This window comes from Leuciscus leuciscus (genome assembly GCF_965113295.1).
Source record: "Leuciscus leuciscus genome assembly, chromosome: 2".
Classification (NCBI taxonomy): Eukaryota; Metazoa; Chordata; class Actinopteri; order Cypriniformes; family Leuciscidae; genus Leuciscus; species Leuciscus leuciscus.
In genome coordinates this window covers 4,968,968-4,988,546 of record NC_138726.1, presented here as the reverse complement: position 1 = coordinate 4,988,546, position 19,579 = coordinate 4,968,968, and the positions used below count along the sequence as shown (strand labels likewise).

The 19,579-nt window shown below is 35.2% G+C and overlaps 1 protein-coding gene across 11 annotated transcripts in view; it reads left to right on the top strand.

Annotated features, from left to right (window-relative positions):
• The window catches only part of myo9aa (myosin IXAa), a 174,376-nt gene that overhangs the window by 85,443 nt on the left and 69,354 nt on the right, over positions 1-19,579 (top strand). For 6 of the 11 annotated variants that reach the window (XM_082160882.1, XM_082160891.1, XM_082160881.1 and 3 more), the window contains exons 6-10: positions 4,379-4,432; positions 9,811-9,911; positions 11,565-11,691; positions 14,175-14,264; positions 18,269-18,385. In XM_082160882.1, the coding sequence (XP_082017008.1) occupies positions 4,379-4,432; positions 9,811-9,911; positions 11,565-11,691; positions 14,175-14,264; positions 18,269-18,385 (489 nt within the window). The remainder of the gene's footprint in view (positions 1-4,378; positions 4,433-9,810; positions 9,912-11,564; positions 11,692-14,174; positions 14,265-18,268; positions 18,386-19,579) is intronic. The other 5 variants (XM_082160884.1, XM_082160883.1, XM_082160890.1 and 2 more) reach the window with 3 other exon arrangements.

Sequence of the window (19,579 nt, the reverse complement as noted above, 5' to 3'; positions counted from 1 at the left end):
CAAACAGGAAAGTGGGGAATATGGAGGAAACAGATTCCAGTTCATTCCTTTCAGCTGTGGTCTCGCACACAGAGACACTTTAAAACCTAATCCACCCAGAGAAAGCAGGCCTGTGCTCCTAACATGCCCCTCATTTCCATAACACACACCTGCCTCATGCTTTTGTTTCTATGTGAAACGCTGTTGCATGCAGGCGTCCAGTCTTTTGTGTTTGTGTGTAAGTGCATTTTTGTCTAAATGTTAAAAAGATACTCCTCCGAAAATGAAAATCCCCTCATCATTTACTCGCCCTCATGTCATCCCAAATGTATGACTTTAGATAAATAATTTGTTTCTGAGTCCATATATTGAAAGTGGAAAGGTCTCTTAAAGCTGACGCTTCAAAAACCACACAAAGCGCACGTGACCGTAATACATACAACCCCAGTTGATGAATCAGTGTCTTCTGAAATGCATGTTTATGAGTTCACGCTGAATTCGGAATGTTACTAGAGGTTCTGACAAAAAAATCTAAAAACTTTTAATCTGGTTGCATGAATGATTCCATGACTCACTCATAAAGACTTCACTAGTTTCATTACTAGATTAATCAGTGTTTTTCTAATGAATCTCTTGAATGAATGATTCAATGACTCCCTCATAAAGACTTCACTAGTTTCATTACTGGATGAATCAGTGTTTTTCTAATGAATCTCTTGAATGAATGATTCAATGACTCACTCATAAAGACTTCACTAGTTTCATTACTGGATGAATCAGTGTTTTTCTAATGAATCTCTTGAATGAATGATTCAATGACTCACTCATAAAGACTTCACTAGTTTCATTACTGGATGAATCAGTGTTTTTCTAATGAATCTCTTGAATGAATGATTCAATGACTCACTCATAAAGACTTCACTAGTTTCATCACTGGATGAATCAGTGTTTTTCTAATGAATCTCTTGAATGAATGATTCAATGACTCCCTCATAAAGACTTCACTAGTTTCATTACTGGATGAATCAGTGTTTTTCTAATGAATCTCTTGAATGAATGATTCAATGACTCACTCATAAAGACTTCACTAGTTTCATTACCGGATGAATCAGTGTTTGTCTAATGAATCTCTTGAATGAATGATTCCATGACTCACTCATAAAGACTTCACTAGTTTCATCACTGGATGAATCAGTGTTTTTCTAATGAATCTCTTGAATGAATGATTCAATGACTCACTCATAAAGACTTCACTAGTTTCATCACTGGATGAATCAGTTTTTCTAATGAATCTCTTGAATGAATGATTCAATGACTCACTCATAAAGACTTCACTAGTTTCATCACTGGATGAATCAGTGTTTTTCTAATGAATCTCTTGAATGAATGATTCAATGACTCCCTCATAAAGACTTCACTAGTTTCATTACTGGATGAATCAGTGTTTTTCTAATGAATCTCTTGAATGAATGATTCAATGACTCACTCATAAAGACTTCACTAGTTTCATTACTGGATGAATCAGTGTTTGTCTAATGAATCTCTTGAATGAATGATTCCATGACTCACTCATAAAGACTTCACTAGTTTCATCACTGGATGAATCAGTGTTTTTCTAATGAATCTCTTGAATGAATGATTCAATGACTCACTCATAAAGACTTCACTAGTTTCATCACTGGATGAATCAGTTTTTCTAATGAATCTCTTGAATGAATGATTCAATTACTCACTCATAAAGACTTCACTAGTTTCATTACTGGATGAATCAGTGTTTGTCTAATGAATCTCTTGAATGAATGATTCAATGACTCACTCATAAAGACTTCACTAGTTTCATCACTGGATGAATCAGTTTTTCTAATGAATCTCTTGAATGAATGATTCCATGACTCACTCATAAAGACTTCACTAGTTTCATTACTGGATAAATCAGTGTTTTTCTAATGAATCTCTTGAATGAATGATTCAGTGGCAAATACATTTTTAACAGTCACTTGTCTTTAGTCACTTGACAAATATTTATTTGAAGCGTCAAGTCACTTTCAAAAGGTGATTTTTGCTCTTTTTTGATCTCTACTGTAGACATCAGTGTTGATATCCAAAATATTAACTTTTATCCCAGTTCTTCTGTGATAATATGAATGATTGTAAGACAGAAATAGTGCGATTGAAAAGACTGTTTGTGAAGATGTTTCATATCTATACATGACAACTGTTCTCTCTGAATCAAACACAGATCTGAATGTTCGCTGTGATCGTACTTGTCAAAGGTTTAATTGACAGATCCGAATCACTGTCATTTAGGAATAAGATCAATCTTTTAACGATTAATTATGCAGCTTATACGTGCTGATATTGACGTCAAGCATGAACTCATAAACCTTTGGCTGGAAGCAATGGTTTATTTTTATTTTTTTCACTCATCGTTTTGCTTCAGAAGACATTGATTCATCAACTGGGGTCACATGGATTACCGTCATATTAGTTTTGTATGATTTTTGAAGCGGCAACTTTGAGAGAACAAAACTTGCATTACAGTAAATGGACTCAGAGATTCTTAATAAAATCAACCCTTCTCTTTGTGTTCCACAGACTAAAGAAAGTCATATACATCTGGGATGACATAAATAATGAGAGAATATACATTTTTGGGTGGAGATAATTCTGTTAAATGTTCAGGAATAATAACATTGCATGTGTTATTAGGTGTGTATGTTTTCATTTGTCTAATAGGATCTGTGTTTTTGTATCTCATGTTCTTAAAAAAAAAGAGCTTTCTAAAAACAGCAAGCTCCGGTCTGATTGGATAGCTTTCACATCGGAACCAAAAATATCAAATCTACTAGTCTGTTGTTGAATGATTTGACCAGCATATGACAGTCACAGAAGAGTCTCGGTCAATAGTCCCTCTTGTGTCCATCTGTCTGCTGGCTGTACACACACATTCCTCTGTATATCAGAATCAAGATATTCTGTTCCTTAGAACTATATGCAAAACTCAAAAGCTCCAGTGAACTGAGAAACTTAATAAGGAAGAAACTTTAGAGGTGTGAATTCTTGCCTTTTTTTTTTTCTTTTTTTCCAAATACCATTATAGTGGCTCTTTCTTAACTTCCGTCTCTAATGTCTTAAGGCCTCAAAAAATGTGGAGAATTCACACAGAAAAAAACATCCACAGAAATCTATGCCAGGTTTTGACTTCTAGATTCAATCTAGCCAATTGCTTTGCTTTGCTAACGGGCAAACCGGTTTTGAAAACTGGTTATGCAAGAGCAAATACTAAATGTTATTAGGTTCAACGTTATTAATGCATTAGATATTATGAAGTAACAGTTTTACAGCATTTATTTTATTTAATTTATAAATATAAATTATTTGAACTGCATATGAGATTATATATAAAAAATAAACAGTAACTAAAATTCATAAATGTTTCATGTTAGCCATTCAATTAACTAATGTTAACATATTCAATCTGATTGTAAAGTTAACCAGATTCTTTATGAATTAAATAATTCTTTAGTTTTATAAATCGGCATGAATGTAAATAATTTCTCCATCTGTATGAAAATGAATCTAATCTTCATGTATATTGTTTCTTCACCTCAGTGTGTGCCATCTTTTGTCATAATCCATCTGTTGTACATGTCATTTTATAGCTTTGACTTGTCAGATTGGAATACTAGCATATTGCTTACTTGATACTGTTCAGTATTTAATAAAACGGTAACACTTTCGTTCAGGGTCCAATTCTCACTATTAACTTAGTTGCTTATTATCATGCATATTACTAGCATATTGGATGTTTATTAGTACTTATAAAGCACATATTAATAACACATTCTACATCCCTTAATCCGAAACTTAACAACTACCTTACTAACTATTAATAAGCAGTTATTAGGAGTTTATTGAGGGAGTTAATAGTTGGTTAATAGTGAGAATTGGACCCTAAACTAAAGTGTGAACAATACAACTAATTTTATTTAATAGTAGACTGTGTGAAACAGTTTGTAGTGTGCAACTATAAACATTTCAAGCCAAAGCATTGAGTTAAAAATGCATCAGTGAGGTCATGTGACCGCTATCATCTCTACAATAGTGTGTTTTGCAAAACTGTTAAGTCCAGTCACATAATAAGTTAGGAAAGTCCATTGCATTGTGGGATATCACACAGTGTACCAAATGTAGTCGTCATCTGGGTATTGCATGTAATATTGTGCGCATATTGAAAAAGTAGTATGACAGTATTCCAGTCTGAACATAGCCTTTGTCTTTCTTAACTATAGCATGTGTCTATTTACCCATAATGCTTTTGTTCTCCCACTTAAAAACAGCATGTGTTTAGCAGGCATTGTGTGGAATGTCGCTCTAATCCCATCTACCTTACTTCCAGATGACAAAGAAACCTCAAAGGCTGCACTGGGAAAATTACTATGAGAACGAACCGGTCAGTATTGAAATAGTGTCGTTGCTGTACAGAGACGAGTCCCTGGCTCCACAAATCACTTTCCATAGCTTTCCCTTCACACAACACACCACTCCCATCCTCTGTGTGTGTGTTTGTGTGTGTGTGAGGCTCGGGATGTAATTAGTGTGCTCACTGCATCTCTCTGGCTTTCTCTTAGGCTGGACATTTTGTTTGGTCATTGTGTTTTTGAGGTGTTCCCTGGTCTGGCGTCATGCAATTCTTCTGCTTCTATAAATAGTCTGAACTCTGGGCAACTCGGTCAGATCTCTATTGGCAAGTAAACACTACAGTCGATTGGATAAGAGTGATAAGCAACAGTACAAACACGGTTTATTTGCATTGGGAGGGAGTTACAAATGTAAACTTGAGATCGTAGGCCTGCGATGATAAAGAGAACGGATTCAAGGCTTTAAATACTAGTGTTGTTTTGACATTTCGTTTAATCTCTACCAAATTCCAGTGTACCAATTTTGGTACCATGGCAAGAACGTTTGGAAAATGAATACATTAAAACAGCATGTAGCTATCAAAACAATTTCACATGGTGAATTGCTTTAAAAAGGTATACAATGAAGAACAATTAAACACATCACATTCGTGGCAGATATATTAGTCTGCATTTACACTCCAAAACTTAATGCGCAGATCTATAATTCACAGATGTCAAATGTGTGTTTGTCATACAATATCGCAATATCGACTTGGTACAGAAGTACTGGTACTTTTTACAACACTATTTGGTAACACTTTATTTTACAGTGTCCTTGTTACATATGTTATATGTACTTACCATAGTAATAACAGTAAATTATGCATAATTACATGCAACTAACCCTCAACCAAATCCTAATCCTACCCTAACCCTAAAGTACATGTAGTTATAATGGTATACATGATAATGATAGTGATAATAATAGTACATAATAATCTAGTAATTATGCCTTGTATTTGAAGCCTGTGGGGCGAGTGCACAACACTTTGAAAGATGATTATAACTAAACACGTTTTCATTTCCTCCTTAAATAAGAATATCTCTGATGTAACTTTTCATAAAGCACCGTTTACAACTCTACTATACCTTTAACCCGACCTTTTATAGTGGTTCTACCGTGAATGGGCAGGTTAGGCAACTTTACTAATCAAAAACCAAATTTTTTTATAGTGAAGATTTTGTGTCAAAGTTATAAATTATAAGCTTTACTTTCTTTTTAACCCCATCGACTTCCTTCGAACCATCAAGTGCATTAATACACACGTGTTTTCCTTTTGTTTTGAGAAACTTGAGGGATGTATTAACTTTCTCTATAGTAAATGACAGCATCTGGGGATAAAAAAAAACCTTTAAATGAACCCTATTAATATTAATATTAATAATTAATAATACTAAAGTCCTGCTCCCCATGCATTTCTGACATTTGATGCCATGACTGTAGACTTCTGATGGAGATCTGATCATGATTAATGATGTGAACAGTTTTTTCATGCCATTGGAAAAAAAGATTGAGCATAATTTTCCAGCGGTCTGAGATCAACTTTAACACTCGACTAGGAAACAACACACACAAATCAATGACCAAATCAACATGAGTATGCTGGTGTGTTTGCTGTTTCTGGTGTGGTGGATGTATTCCCTGATTGTTTCTGCGGTGTCTTCATGCTCTCTATCAAGGGTCTCAAACTGTTGCTCCCTGGATATGGCCCCTAAAAGCACAACAACACTACACTGAAAAAAACAAAACTAAGTAAAATGTACTTAATTTTTCTTTGCCACAAATATCTTTTAAGTAAATTTCACATATGGAATTAAGTAAACTCTACTCAACTAAGTTAAGTGAAAGTAACAAAGAAAATAAGTAATTTTAACTTGGCTAGTAAAAGGTTGAGTAATATTTATTTAGTTGAAGTTTCCTTTGCAATACATTTCACTTATAACAATATAATATTGAATTAAGCCATACTTTTAAAGTATGCGCTTTACTTAAAAATACCTAAGTAATTAATACAATAGATAATGTGTAATACAGCATATCTACATATCAAACGTTAAGCGTCACGTGAACGCAGAGACCTCGATACTTGGTAGACAATACACAATGACGGTAACATTTGATGGATCGTTTTTGTTTTTGAATGTCATTTTGAGTAGAAAACGGACTCCAAAATGTCACAAAATGGCACGTTACTAATCATGACAACAAAAGCAATGATAAAACAGTGTAAATACAGCTGGAAGACGGTGAAAAATCAACCTCATTAATTATTCAGGGCCCAATGCATGATGGGAACACCAGGTTCAGAAAAGTTGAGTAATTTTACTTAATTTGATAACGTTGATATTCACGCTTTCATTTCTACACACTTGAATTGAGAACTAATATAGAATTTACTTCGTTTTTTTTTTTTTTTTTGCCTAAAACTACCGTATTTTCCGCACTATAAGGCGCACTTAAAAGCCTTTATTTTTTTCAAAAAACGACATTGCGCCTTATAATCCGGAGCGCCTTATATATGGATCCGGCACCTTATATTAATGTCTGTAAAACAACCGCTGACTTAAACCTTGTTTATACTTTCGCCTGGCACCGGAGCGCGAGCCTCAGCTGACTGCGCGCGCACCTCCCCAAACAGACGAGGTATTTATACTTGACACAACTGTTTTGTTTTAGACTGAACACCAGACCATACAACTGATTTAGACGCGCAAACTGGGTGCCGGTGTGATGAGATGTACTAATATCCGTCTGCTCGGGCAGATTCGGCTCAAAGTCGTGCATCTTCGGATGCGGAGGCGCGCGCGCTGTCACATTGGCGTCATTTTTCCGCGCGCGTGCCTCCGCATCCGAAGATGCACGACTTTGAGCCGAATCTGCCCGAGCACGAGCAGACGGATATTTTTTTTATTACCTTCGCGCTCATGTGGACGCGTCGAGTATAAACAAGGTTTTACAGCTCAGCCACTTGTTTTTTCATATTTTTTTGCAAGTGGTAGATCTTGGTTTACATTTGGACTTTGGATGTGATCTTAGGCTTGAAAAGGTTGGTGACCACTGCATAACGCAAACCCAGTCAAACGTTTGACTGCAGTATCTTCTATTCTATGCGCCTTATAATCCGGTGCGCCCTATATATGAAAACAGTTCTAAAATAGGCCATTCATTGAAGGTGCGCCTTATAATCCGGTGCGCCTTATAGTGCGGAAAATACGGTAACTTTTTCATGTTTCAGTGTAGATTGCTCCTGTTATAATAAACACAGTTGTGTTCTTCAAGTGTGAACATACACCCTTGAACACACATTGGTTGTAATGTGTATCTGGCTAGTGGCCCCTGGGTAATTTGAGTTTGAGACCCCTGCTTTTTCATGCTGGTTTTGGACTTCTTGTGCCGTCTTTCAATTCACAATGCCATTACCATGAGTGGCTGTTCAAATAAACAGCAATCAGAAGGTAAGTGATCATAATGTGTTACAAGACAAGAACAAGAAACAACATGCAAAAAAATATTTTGTCAATTTCCGTCAAACCCACATCATATGTCATTTTGCTTCTGTATCGGTTGAGAAGTCTTGCAACATTTAACATGAGAAAAACATTCCCTACCCTGGAGATGTGAATGAGAGCATAATATAATCTGTTTCGGTTGAGAAGTCTTACAACATTTTAACATGAGAAAAAGCCTTTTTACCCTGCAAATGGGAATGAGAGAAAACAAATAGGCAGGATTTGGTTTAAACCGTAAAGCTTACAGAGTTTCAGCAGTGTTTGCCTTTCCAGTGCTCTGGTATGCTATAATTTTGGCATCAGTAATGAAGCGAGCGATGAAGGAGACACCGTCTCATTAAGTGTGTGTAAGTTGGACTGTGTTGTTGTTGAGCATGAAGCAGTTTCTCTGCCAGCTGGAGACGAGCATGTGGAGGACAGAAGTCTCCTTCGCAACAAAATCACAGCTGATATTATGAATCAATATGGTAACACTTTAGATTAGGGAACACATTTTTAGTTGCTTATCAGCATGCATATTACTAGGACATTGGCTGTTTATTAGTACTTATAAAGCAGATATGAATGCGTTATTCTGCGTGAGCATATTCTACATCCCTAGTAACTACCTTACTAACTATTAATAAGCAGTAATTATGAGTTTATTGAGGGAAAACTCCTAGTTAATAGTGAATATGTGTTCTCTAATCTAAAGTGTTTCCATCAATGCTGAAATTCTCCAATCTACTGCACTTTTAAAACAAATTTGCAAATTAAATGAAATTTTTGTACTTTTCTGTTTTGGCTGATACAGTATGCATTATTTATAATAATATTTCTTTTTAATTGCTGATAATCAATTTGATGGTATTATAAAGCTATGCTGTTCTGCCTATAATGAACAGCAGGCATCAAAACATCATTATGTACAATAGTATATATTTAAGTAAATTGAATTGTGTAGATATGACTGATAAATGATATGATGGCTGATGTTATAAATATAATGTAAGTGAATAAATGCATAAACGGTTGGCTTTTTAAAATGCATTCAAGCAAAAAATCTAGAATTTTACCAGCTAAAATGTAAAATCTGTGATTTAAAGTAAAATCAGACATCTATAAAATAATTAAAAATGTATATGGGTCATCAACATTATTTTCTGTAATTTTAGCCAATACCAATATGGTCACAATGTAATGCGTATGTGTCTAACTCTATCGAGAAACACAGATATTGCAGATGGGAAATCATCTTTTGTACAGTTATCTGTCATTTTTGTAAACAAGTTCAAACAAGTTCTTCACTGAAAACTCAATAACCGTTCTCATGTTCAGGTCCGTCTCAAGGAATAAATCTAGTCATAAATTGCTACTTTTCTTCTTACCATTACTGGTGTGCCAGATTTCCAGTGTGTGTGCGTAAAAGGCAAATCACTCTGGATTTTCCACTGCATGCGCAGAACATGCATATGCTAACATTCACCAGCGCCCTCATTTTCAACCAGAAAAATGTGGCCGCTCTTGCGTTTTTGACCAAACTTCATAATGACATGGTGCTTTAAGTCAATCAACCAAACCCTGACAGTTTCTCTCCGGAGCGCTGGCAGCACACAAGCCCCCAAAAAGCAGCTCTACTGTCCATATGATATTCGTGTTTGAATGCATTTGTGTTTGCATGCAACATGCTATTAGCTGCTTATGTGTTGATGTGCTGTAGCATTTAGGAAACATCAATAGCGCCTCAGGTTTTTGAACAGAGTAATTAAATAAAATGATTGCACAGCAAACCACCCATGAACAAACCTCAGACTGTGGTGTGCAGTGGTGTTTGATTGTTTGAAGTGCTGGTAACCTTTGTTTTTCTCGTTGACACCAGCAGGATTGCTTCACAGTTGAAGGGGAGGATCTTAAGCACGACTTTGAGCGCTTACAGCTGGCTATGGAGATGGTGGGATTCCTTCCCGTCACGCGTAAACAGTGAGTTTGTCCAAAACTCCAGTCAACTAACACAAACTTTGCATGCAATTTTTTTTATGTCTTCATTAGTTATGAGCATGCATTAAATATTTATTCACTTAAGCGAGTAGTTTAAACAAAAAATGCTATTTTGTCCTTGTTTTGTTGAATATCTTGGCCTTTTTCAAAATCTTGACATCTCACACAAACTCAAGAATGTGCATGAAGGACAGCTGGGGTAGAAGTAGTTTTAAACACAATGGTTAACATACTGTAGATTTTCAGTAAATAACTTAAGTTTCAGGCTGTTCATCACAAACGATATCATATACTGTAGTCTTAGAGGAATTGGTTATATGGTTATAAAGAAGTTATTTGGACTACTTTGATATTTTTATGATGCTTTTTTGTTGTTTTTAAAGCTTGAAAGCTTTAGTCTCCATTCATTGTGTGGATATGACTGACCTGTACAATACATCAACATTAAATGTGTGTGTGTATATATTGTATTTCATGGAAAAAAGGAAAATCACAGATTTAGAATAGCATATCAATTGTGTAAATGATGACAGTTTTCATTTTTGGCCTCTTCGAAAAATTCAGAATGGGATGACACTTGGTGACTTTGTCACATTAGATATGTGAACACCAAAAAAAAAAATCATGGACATGATTTGTAAATATTAAAGGGTAAAAAAAACACACTTAGTTCCTTCACGGTCAAAAATGACCAACATAGAAATGAATGGGAAATACGGAAACTCAGAGAATATTTTGGTGGTACAAACTACAAATCAGCCACTGTGCAGCAATGAAGAATTATCGCTATCCATTCCTTGTTTTGTTAGATTTTTTTTTAAATGATCAAATACTGAGTAACAAAAATACTTTCCATGTGTTCCCTTTCTTACAAAACTGTAATGTTTGATTGAAATCATAATGAAAAAACTGATACTTATCTCACAAAAGTATATAAATCTTGAGAAAAAGTAGTCTTTTAGAATGTCTGTATATATAAATAAATATATAAATGCAAAACCTAATAAAATTAAGAAATTATGTCTAACAAAACAGGAATCCAGAAGCCTTTCTCTATATATTGGGAGCTATACATGTGGTTACACAACATTACACAAGTTTTTATTTGATTCCAGATGGCAAATAAATAAATATAAAAAATAAATGTATATTGTAATTCTAATAGCTCATAATTTTTTTTTTATAAATATTGCATAGTATCATAAAATCCCCTCTAAATTCTAATAAAAAAATATTATTAAACAAAAATATATTACATTGATTTTCCTGGAAGAAAATTATATTTCAAGGCTTCTGTCAAGAGGTCCAGAGGGTTAAAATAGTGGATTTCAAACTTCATTGTCGACAACAATATTCACTCAGTTTCTAAAATATTTTAGAGCTTAGCATAACTAGAAATATGTATTCATTATAAAAAATAACCAAATAATAAGCTTATTTTCATGCTTGTTTTTGTCTTATTTTAAATAATTAAAGTTATCTTGAGGCACCCTTGGAAGTTTAAGAATCACTGGTTTAAAAATGTGTCTATTTATGCGAACTAAAAAAAAATATATATATGAAAAAGGTATGAACATATTTGTCATCTACCCATTTTGTATCTCTCACTCACATCTGATGTTTTTTCCCTTGCAGGATTTTCTCTCTGCTGTCAGCGATCCTTCATTTAGGGAACATTCGATACAAGAAGAAGATATACCGGGATGACTCCATTGACATCTGCAATCCTGAAGTTCTGCCTGTAGTTTCTGAGCTGCTGGAGGTACAGGATCAGTCTTTCACATTACATCACAAAACACTGCATGCTTTTTCATTTGATTTACTTTGTCGCGACCCTTCACTGCTTTTAAAAGTCTTGGGAATTAGAAGGGGAACATTAGGCCATTAGGCCAATTTAAACAAAGATTTATTATTTACAATCAAAATGAAAGAAATCACAGAAAACCAGCAAATTATGTTATACCAGACCTAGGGAGGAAAAAGGGAAAATTGGACAGTGCCAACACAAAGAACAGAATAAAACTACAGAATCTTTCTAACCAATTTCCACTAACCTATCTAATACAAAAGAAAACTGTAGAAAGAAAAGTCTTCAACAAAACACAAATTACAGAAAATGGCAAACAAGTCATTCTGAACCTGCATGTCCCTCTTTATGGAAGGCAAAAGGAGAAGCACCATACAACATTTACTACTATTCATCCTGAAGACACACAAATAGATTTGTTTGATTATATAATATATAATAATTTGGGTAAATGTGTAAGCTAAATTTATGCCTATTTTTTCACATCTTCATGGACACCACAATGATTTCCCTCATGTGGTAATATTTTCCTTGTAATTATGAATGGTTTGCAAAAATGGCAACTGCTGTGACTGTGTGTAGATGAGAGAAGCAAAAGTGTGTGTGTGCGTTGTTCACACGCTACATTATGGCCAAGCATGCGCCCTTAAAATAGCATCTGAATAACGCGCCACTGACTTTAGACTAGGTTTTTCCTGGTCTGTGGCGGAATTGTTTTCTGAAACTGCAAAATAGCATCAGGGAACGTTTGTGCCACAACACGCCGCCTCTTTTCGCTGAACCGCCCCCGGGAGCGCAAGTTCATTCCCGAATCCCTAATTTACCGACATGCGTCTGTGGAGTGAAAAGTCCGCTGTGCGTCGGGTGAAAAATAGGAATGATACAGCACATATTCTTAAATATCAATGAACATGTACATACATACCTATAAATATATGAAGAGTTCAGATGCAAAAGCCTCTAAATGCCATCTGAAATTTGCTTATAGAATGATCATTTTTTGATCATTTCACTTAAATGACAATTAATAGGTAATCTTCATTGCCATTTAAGTGAAATTATTGAATATAAATATATGAGCTTGATAAAAATGATCATTCTATAAGAAAATTTCAGATGGCATTTAGAGGCTTTTGCATCTGAACTCTTCATATGTACTGACCCCACAATTAAAACAAGAAAGAAAAAAAAACCCCCAGAACAACGAAGCCAAACAGGTGAGGTTAACCATTCCTATGGAATTTAAGTTCTGAAATCCTAGAGATTTGAACAAGTGTCTTGGGAAAAGGCGAAGGCTGGGTTCCTTTTGCACAGGATTTGGTCATTAAACTACTCAAGGAAGTAGAAGGAGTTCCTGAATGAAGGCATGAAGCCGGTACTGTGGGCCAACAGGATATAGGATGTGATTCCAGAGCCTTTGAACTCGACACACATATATAATGTATGCAGTGCACACACATCTCTATACCAGGACCTCTTGTGGCCCAATAGTGTGATCAAAGACATCTGGCCTTTATCTTTAGACACACACCTTCATGACCAACTCTGAAGGAAAGAGAATGAACACACAAGTGATCTTACAAGCTCACTCAGACTGCAAGGAAGTGTGTGTGTGTGTGTGTGTGTGTGTGTAGGCTTGCACCTCGAAATCATTATAATATATTCAGATGAGGCCAGTCCAAATCTTTGAGCCCTTACACATCTGTTCACGATTACAGTTGAATGACTCAACGAGTTTATATAATCACCATATTAGATGTAGACATCTTTCCCAGTGTGCGTAAACCAGCCGCAGATTTTTCCCAGTTCACCGCTGGGTTCATATCGGCCCTTTAATATGTGAATGAGCGAGTGTTGGCCTGTGTTGAGGTCTCTTGATTGTCCATGACATTGTGTTTGCAGACTTTGATTCGTAACAGTTGTTATATGCGAAGTTTATGGTTTATTTCCTGAGATTCTAACCATTTGAGTCATTATTATTATTTTAGTGAGTATAGCTGTGTTGTTTTTATTTTCTATATTATTGATGTTACAGTATAGAGGTGGATGCCGTGCTACATTACAGTCTTAAGAAACCTCAAAAGCCAATATTACTGAGTGCTACCGGATGTTTAAAGGACAACTCAACATTGCAGGCCCCAAAGTCAACAATTGAAAAGAAATCTTTCTCACGGCCATTAGTGTTGCTTGGTGCTTGTAATGTTTTGCTCCTTGTCCATCTATGAAACTAAACACTGGCTTCTATTAAAGCTGTAGTTTGTGATTCATGTGTTTTATTGCTGATGGAAGTAGAGATTTGGGATACAGTACGAATGAATGCGGATGAATGCATCCAAATCTTTTTACCTGACCCTTAAATCATACACCAAAAAGCTAGATATCTATTTGTACTTGTGCCTGAAGAGTTAAAATGAGAAACTTGTCTTGCATCATGACAGGTCAAGGAGGAAATGCTCTTTGAGGCTCTGACGACACGGAAGACGGTGACCGTGGGCGAGAAGCTGATCGTCCCCTACAAACTGGCTGAGGTAAGCAACAAACAGGTTTTAACATTATCATTTAAAAACATTAAACAGTTTGCCAGAATAAAAGCGAAATATTGGGTCACATTATTCGGAATATCAACAGCAATTGATCATTTATTTATCTTCATCTGCTCATGTTCAAAGTCATTTTGGATGATATTTTGACTGACAGTTGTTAAGTCAGGCAATTGAAGAAATGTTTTTGTTGAAGAGTCTTTGTTAAAGTCTTTGTATAATGCCCTTTTCACAAGATCTAAAATAAATCTCTGATCTCCCCAGAGTGTGTATGAGAAGTTTTAGCGCAAAATACCCCACAGATGTTTTTGTGTCTGTCCCTTTAAATGCAAATGAGCTGCTGCTCCCGGCACAGAGGGCGGGGCTACAACAGCTTGTGTCCTTTTACCTCACACACACATGCACTGAAAATGTAAAAAAAAATTAATGCCTTTTATGTTCAAACCGGAGTCAGAAATGTGCTATATTGTGTGTATATAGCAGAGAGTAAATAAATAGCACTATTGACACTTCAGAGTGATGAAATGCATGAATGAGAATATAAAGTGTGGGACGTGCTTGATGTTAAAAAGCGTTATGAGAGCAATATATCCTGAAAAGGAACTGTGTGCGGTGCTCGTACAGAAAGCTGCCTGTCTCAGAAGGCCGTCGTGAATTTAGGACATGTACGATGTTAAACAGTGTGAAGCAGAAAGCAGTGATAAAGAACTCAATGCGATCACACGCTGACTGACACACAGCGTAAATGCGAACATAGAAAGCAGAGTCTCTTCTCTTTCACGTCTTGTTGCGCTTGAATGGTCGAATACAAACACAATTATGTCAAAATGCCCATCGTATGGAGTGTTCATGTTAACACAGCCGGTTATGTCTCAAGTTAAAGTAAACAGTAAACCGGATGTGTATCAGTGTAATGGATCTGTGCGTTTGCTCTTAAAGTGACAGTAGCGTAATAAACCTGCTGCTCTGTGTCATCAATGTGAAGCAAACAAAAGAGAAAATAACTTACTGCTCTTAACTGAATAACTTTTTTTAGCTTTAATAAGAATAAATGTATATTTAATTAATTCTGTAGAGACTATGCAATATTTAATTTTTACATTTGATTGTGTTTCTGAACTAATTCTAACTACGTTAAATTGTACCTGAAATCTTTGTGTAATTCATATTTTTGTTAAATTGAATTTGTCCTATTGTTTGTAATCTGCTTCTATTTTCTTTCTTTTTTTAATAACAGAAATGAGATAAAATAACACAAATTAACTGTAATGTGATGCATATACTTATCGTGAAATAATGTCTCATATCTTGAAAAAAATTTTTGGTCATATCACCCAACCCTAGTTGCATAGTTACCAGTGGTGGAAAAAGTACTAAAAAACTGTACTTAAGTAAAAGTATTGCTACTTAAGTAATAATTTACTTGAGTACAAGTAGAAGTACTGAAAAATAATATGACTCAAGTAAGAGTAAATAAGTAGTTTGCTTAAAAACTACTTAAGTAACTACGTTACAAAGTACTTTAGTATTATTTTTCTATTTTTACCCAAAATGGGGAGATGATAGCGATATGGAGCGCTAAACACTCTCATGTCAATTCTGTTTCATTTATACTGGAAGCCCAGTACATACTGATTCATACCTCGCACAGAAAGTCCACAAGTGAGATTCATAGAAGAGATTCACTTATGACGTTTCAGGAAATGCCAATATGGATATAATAACATGCAAATAGAGATGAAACTGAAGACAAACACATGATAGCAATAATACCTGTGTTCATCAAGCTATCTCAGGTATTTTCATAAGAATGATGTATGTCTTTAAAGGGATAGTTCACCCAAAAAGGAAAATTATCCCCAGATTTATTCACCCTCAAGTCATCCTAGGTGTATATGACATTCTTCTTTCAGACGAACACAGAGTTATGGTTAACATGTAAAATTAAATGCTCTTTTTTTTCCGTTCTACCGAAAATGTGCTGGGAGCCGACTATTGCTATAGTAACGAACTACACTTTTACATGCATCTGATTGACAGATAAATCATGCAATCTCATTTCACTGTTGTTGAGGGTTTTCAGCTTTGTACAAAGTTTGCTTCGTACATTTAGTTTAATTGTATTGTTAAAGAGGGCGAGCTTTACCTTTCAAATGAACTGTGTTAATGTTTTCAAGACACTTACATTGTTCTTGCTCCATCCATGCAATAACGGTGTCCATGTTATGAGCTGAGTTTTTTATTTACTTCAAATGCTCAGTGCTCTGGTAATATCAATGGGATGACCCATTTCAGGATTTGCCATAATTACATTTTAAAATCAGAATATGAGCATAGCTCACACTTACATTCACTAAAATATGGAAACATTAGTGTTTGTGAAATGTTAGCTCGCCCTGTAGCTCCGTCGGCATCAAAGTACTCTGTACTTTTGGTGAAAAATAAATGTAGCGAAGTTGAATACTTTATTTTTATTCTACTCAAGTAAAAGTACCACTATTTAATTATACTCAAGAAAGTAGAAAATCGAAAAATCTACTCAAGTACTGTAACGAAAGCATTTGTAATTAGTTACTTTCCACCACTGATAGTTACTTATAGATAGTAGGATGTCTAAAGTGGGCCATCGAAACAATGTGTAACCCATTGTTGTGTGTTATTGTTAAGGACAAGTGTGAGAGAATGAGCTGACTGGACATACTTAAGTGTTAATTTTTTACATTAAAAATTTTTACCTTTTTGATTTTCTTCATTTCGCCTCCTCACTGAAGTGAGACTCAGTGAAGTAATGTGTTTCTCATGGGCTTCGTCATGCTCCATCATCATAAATAGAACCAGCCATGAGGTTTTCAGAGCTTTTTTCCAGCATTAGGACTCTGTTCTCCTGTCATCTTTAAATATTGAACTGACCAGCTGTTTTATTAAAATCAGAGGTTCACAAGCAACTTAATAAATCCCTTGAACTGCATATGCTTACAGATTTAAACATTTAAAAGCCTAGCAAATATAGAGTTGTTAGGTCATTTATATAACCACAAATAACAGTTTTCTCCCCCTCCAACCAGGACTGGTCGATTTATATTGTATATTCCAGATATATGTGCAATGACTTTGTTGTCGATATTAAATTAACCAACATTGTGAATATTATGGATGCACGATATATCGGTCTCGGCCGATATACGTTCATTTTTAATGTAATCGATATCGGCCTGATAAGAACATCTGGCCAATATATTAAAGCCGATAAATAATGGATTATTATTGAAGTGAGACACTTTGATAGGTCACCATGGTTGTTTTGAATTGCTTAAATTATGATTGAAATCACTTCAAAAAAGGAAAATACAGTTAGCAAGTCTGTCATATCGGCTACATAAAAGTATAATGAGAACATTATAATTGTGTGCTTGGGACATTTAATGGTGAGACTTTTGTTTTTGTAATCAGGCTCTCGAAAATTATATAAAAATTTGGATTAATATTTATTGGCCAATATATCGATTATCGGTTATAAAGAATTATCGGTATCGACCACATTTTTTTATATCGGTGCATCCCTAGTGAATATTGTGTTAGTTATGGAATATTCAGTCTTATTTATTTGGCATTAAGTTTCCTAAAGAATCATTAGACTAGGTTCACGATCCTCGTGATTTGAGTGGCGCACAACATGCAACTATTTTGGATTGTCTGTACTAGTTTTGAATCAGTCTTGTGTTTAGCTGAAGCTCTGTTACAGAAGATTGAATTGTGAGCGTCTGTGTGACAATATTGAGCATTAAACAGCCTAATGTCATCATTCATTTGCTAAGACAAGTTACCATAAACAAACCCCGTCTATCCAGAGGTTTATCCACTTTTAATAGTAATTCCCACCTTAAACGAACATTTACAGCTCACAAATGTTGCTGAAGTATAATAGATTTAACAACGTAGGTTAAAAAAGTCTTGATAATTAAATCAAATGGACATTTCTCTCTCTCTTGCAGGCTGAAACGGTGCGGGACTCCATGGCTAAGTCTCTCTACAACGCTCTTTTCGACTGGATCGTGTTCAGGATCAATCATGCCCTGCTCAACCAAAGGGACTTGGAAGAGTCAGCCAAGGTAAAATCATTTTTTTTTACTGATAAAACCCAAACGAATGAGAATGAGTGGAGCCCTAGTGAGTCACCTGACATAAATTACATTACACAGCAGGAATATGAGTTCATCTGACAGAGACGCACCCTGTTTTTCTGTGGCTCTCACTGCTTTAATCTCTAAATTATGGATGGAGACATTATGTAATGGGATATATTCAGGCACACTGACTGAGCCCCTGCTGTTAGCTATTCACTCGCAGATTTCTGCTGAACATTATGCTAGTCAAGCCTAAAATAAACTTTAAAGTGTGTGAACATTCTCGCTAATAAGATCGCACTGTTGCATTCAAGGCTCAACACTTGTGCTTTTTTAGGAGCACTTCTGCATGTTTTTTTTTTAATGTGCCACAATAAAACATGCTCAAGCAAGCATGAGAAAACAGCCAATCAGTTATGACAGAATAGTGCAACTTTACCTTCTGATAAACCAAAATTAATATTTTTGACTTAATTTAACAGCTCATGTTAACCTTCTGAACATTAACTCACAAAAACACAATGTTCAGTCTCTGAAGTGTAGTTGACAGTCAAACATGGCTTTCTGAAAATAAAAATGTGTTTTGGGTCGGCCATGACACTATTATTTCATTTCAAAACAGGCAATCACTACTAATACTAAGATTTGACTATATACTATACTATCAATACTATAACTAATACTCAGTGAGTTAATTTGTTTAAAAGTTGTATTATTAGTATTAGTTCCATATAGTAATACTATTGTACTGCAAAATAAAACCGTATTAATAATATTATTTTTTTTACAACTAAGATTACATTACTAATATTTAGTCTTCATTTCTTAATCGTTAAACCATAGAGCTTTTATTTTGGCGGGAAACCTTAAGCTTCTCATTTGTTGAAAATTAATAAAAAAATTATTCTCATTACATGTTTGTTGACACATGTTGCGTTTTCAAATGCACATTATAAGCAACACAACTCGCTGCACTTGCAGAGATGGTGTGTGTGTGTGTGTGTGTGTGTGTGTGTGTGTGTGTGTGTGTGTGTGTGTGTGTGTGTGTGTGTGTGTGAAGTAGCATTTACAGCGAACCGAGATGCGTGTAAATGAACATCGTGCCATGCTTCACTCTGAAACACACAGCACATCAGACTATAATTATAAGAGATGCACCGATATATCTGTCGATTAGTT